This window comes from Formica exsecta, unplaced genomic scaffold, assembly GCF_003651465.1.
Source record: "Formica exsecta isolate Colony F162 unplaced genomic scaffold, ASM365146v1 scaffold218, whole genome shotgun sequence".
Lineage (NCBI taxonomy): Eukaryota > Metazoa > Arthropoda > Insecta > Hymenoptera > Formicidae > Formica > Formica exsecta.
The window spans coordinates 1,454,644-1,457,719 of NW_021849477.1; the positions used below are offsets into that span (position 1 = coordinate 1,454,644).

General features: G+C 31.6%; 1 protein-coding gene across 1 annotated transcript in view; it reads left to right on the forward strand.

The window, feature by feature from the left end:
• Positions 1–6: 6 nt before the first annotated feature.
• LOC115235361 (NPC intracellular cholesterol transporter 1 homolog 1b-like) overlaps positions 7–3,076 on the forward strand; it is an 11,598-nt gene continuing 8,528 nt past the window's right edge. The window contains exons 1-2 of the mRNA XM_029807082.1: positions 7–2,440; positions 2,574–2,788. Of these exons, the coding sequence (XP_029662942.1) occupies positions 2,230–2,440; positions 2,574–2,788 (426 nt within the window). The 5' untranslated portion in view covers positions 7–2,229. The remainder of the gene's footprint in view (positions 2,441–2,573; positions 2,789–3,076) is intronic.

Consider the following 3,076-nt stretch of genomic DNA (forward strand, 5'->3'; position numbering starts at 1 on the left):
AGAGAGAGAGGGAGAGAGAGAGAGAGAGAGAGAGAGTGAGAGAAGAATCTCTTCCTTGCATTGTGAAATCGTAAAACGATTTGAGAGAACCAAGAATAAGATTAAATATTGTATGTATGCGAGCGGAAATATATGGTAAGCAAGAGAGTATAAAAAAAGAAAAACCCTTTACGTTTTCTTACTTATTACGTAAACGGTATACGTTAATAATGAATATGTATATTATGATTACGATGATTGCTATATTTGTTGTTATTGTTTCTCAGTTGTATGCGGAGACGTTTAAGAGTGATCCATTTGTACAATCATTGAGCCATTAAAATATGATTATTCATTATGGAAGCGATCGCGTCTCGCTTTCTTTATTTTTCACCCTCTTTTTTTCTGTTGCCTTCATTATCGACGACAAATACATGCAAATGACGTTTCGGAATTTCCTATTGTTTCGTATGAAATTATCGCACTGACATTATCTATGCAATTTATTATCAATTATCAATTAATTCATTGGAATAACTTAAATGCACGAGCAAATTATCAATTAACATTGTAAGGAAATTTAATTCGTTTCGTGCTGTATGAAGCTATATTATTATTATTATTGCAAACATATTTTTCAAGTATCCATTAAAAATTAAATTCACAAATATTAAATTTTTCTTGATAAATCGCGTTTTTTGTCAAATAAAAAATAAGAGAAAAATTTTTAAGAGTCGATAAAATTCAGATACTTCCCGCATGCATTACAATATTTTGCTCCGTCTCGTTTCTCGACGCAAACATTACTCAACACGTGCAAATAGATATAAAAAAACTTTATCTCATTGTTTAATATAAACCATGAGATATCGATAGCACGCAGGTGTTCGATAATCCCTGATTGAATTGTGATTAGTAAGAATACTGCAGGTGAGTAAACTAAATGATTAAGCTGATTAAATACAAGAAGCAACTCTTACATAAATCTTCTACATATATTGAGAAATTTTACTTTATTTCTCGAGTGTTTAAAAAAATATATCTTAATCTCGCAAAGATTTTAATATTAGCCTAATTTGGAATAAAATGGATGAATATTTTATAATTAAACGTCTTTTAAAATAATATAATTTAAGATATAAAAATTTAGGAAATAAGTAAGGAAGTGTTCAATAGATCAAGAAAGATATCAATATCTTTTAAACAAAGTCATTTGCGGACATATTTTTAGAAAAACTTGTTGACTTATTTTGGGATTAAAATTTTCGTATATTTTAAATTAAAACGTTTAATCCTGAAACATCCTATATATTTCTGAAATATGTAACAGAATACTTGTATGAAAGAACATTATGTGTATGTTACGTTCTATTTTGATAAATTTTCTCAGTATCTATTTCTCTAATTTCAATCCTGATTAAATGACTGAAAGGATCTCACAACATCTCATACCTATCGTCTAAACTACGTTTCGCCATCGATAAGAGAACTCTTCAAATTCTCACCTGTACGATAAGCCATTGGACATCAGATGGCCCGATATGATTGATTTTCTTTGGTATGTTTGTCGATCATTCCGGATAGTCGTTTATTCGATCTCCGGGAGCGAATAGTGACGGCTCGAAATAATTATCTCGTGATACAAACGATAAATTACTTTTTTTTGTCGCATCGTCAATGAACTTTAAATATTTCGGAATTAATATAACCAACACTTCGAGAAATTGATTGCAAATAAATCTACGAAGTGTCAAGAAGTATAACGTATTTGTGAAGAAAAGTAAACGAGATCGTATGCTATTCGCAGGCAGCTATTATAGTGATTAATATAAAACTACATAGATTATTTTGTAATGTGTTTATATATTTATTGTGATATATCTTCTACGAAACGCGCGTGTGAATGATGTTCGAAGTTAGAATCGAGCGAAATTACAACAAAGAAATCGCACTATTTGTTATGCTAAAACGATTAATATAATCGAATTTAAAAGATTTACTGTATATAGGCAAGAGAAGATACAAGCTAGATGAAGATTTATTTGAAAAAGTGCATTGTTGAGAGATAGCATTTATTAAGTGTCTCTATCGCATGATAGACGTGTGTAACATAATAAATAACATCCCCGAGAAACTGCGAGTCCAATTCTCGTTGTTTTGTCACGAAATATCGACTTGTTATTGGGGAACCGAGTATCCTTTTCAGAATAAATCTCTCGATCAATAACGATCCTTGATTGTACTCGCGAAATGAAACGACCGGAAGTGTTCAGTCTCCTGTTCGCTTTATGTATCGTTTTGATCTCGGCGGAAGAGCAGTATTGTGCCTGGTATGGTCAAATATCAGATTTGATACCTCCGCGGCCTTGTGTGGCAAAAAATATTACGGCCCAACCGATCAACAACACGGAGGCCGAAGCAATTCTGCAAAAGAGATGTCCGCATTTTTTCGAAAACGATGGTTTGTATCTTGATTATTCATTTAAGGAATTCTTTTGCATTGAAGAAACGATTGAAAATCGCCAAGCAACATTTTTGCGCTTCCGCGATTAAAAATTAACGCTCACGTGCTAATTGGAATGTGACAACTCCAGTAGAATCGCCAGAAACATGCTGCTCGGCCGAGCAAATCAGTACGATGGATGGAAGTATGAATCTTGCCGCGAGTATTTTCAGCAGATGCACGACCTGCATAAAAAATATGTTTCGATTGATTTGCGATATCACCTGCAGTCCCGAACAAGGTCGATTCGTAAAAGTAACAAAGAGCGCCGAAGAGAATGACATTGAGTATGTCGAAGAATCTGAGGTGATCTTTATAAGTGCATTTTTTGACTTTTGTAGATTTTATAATTCCTGTGAAAAATTAAATTTTAACGTATAAAGCTAATGAAGAAAATATTTATTTATAGACATAAACATATAACTGTAATTAACTATATAATTGTTTTTGCGAGGAAATGATAAAGTAGCATAAAAAAAAATAAAATTAAATAAAGTAACATATAATGACTCACATAAAATTAAAATCAAGTGTTTTGAAAAAATTTCAAGAAATTATTTAATAAAGAAAGGAATTGTTGAAAATATATTACTT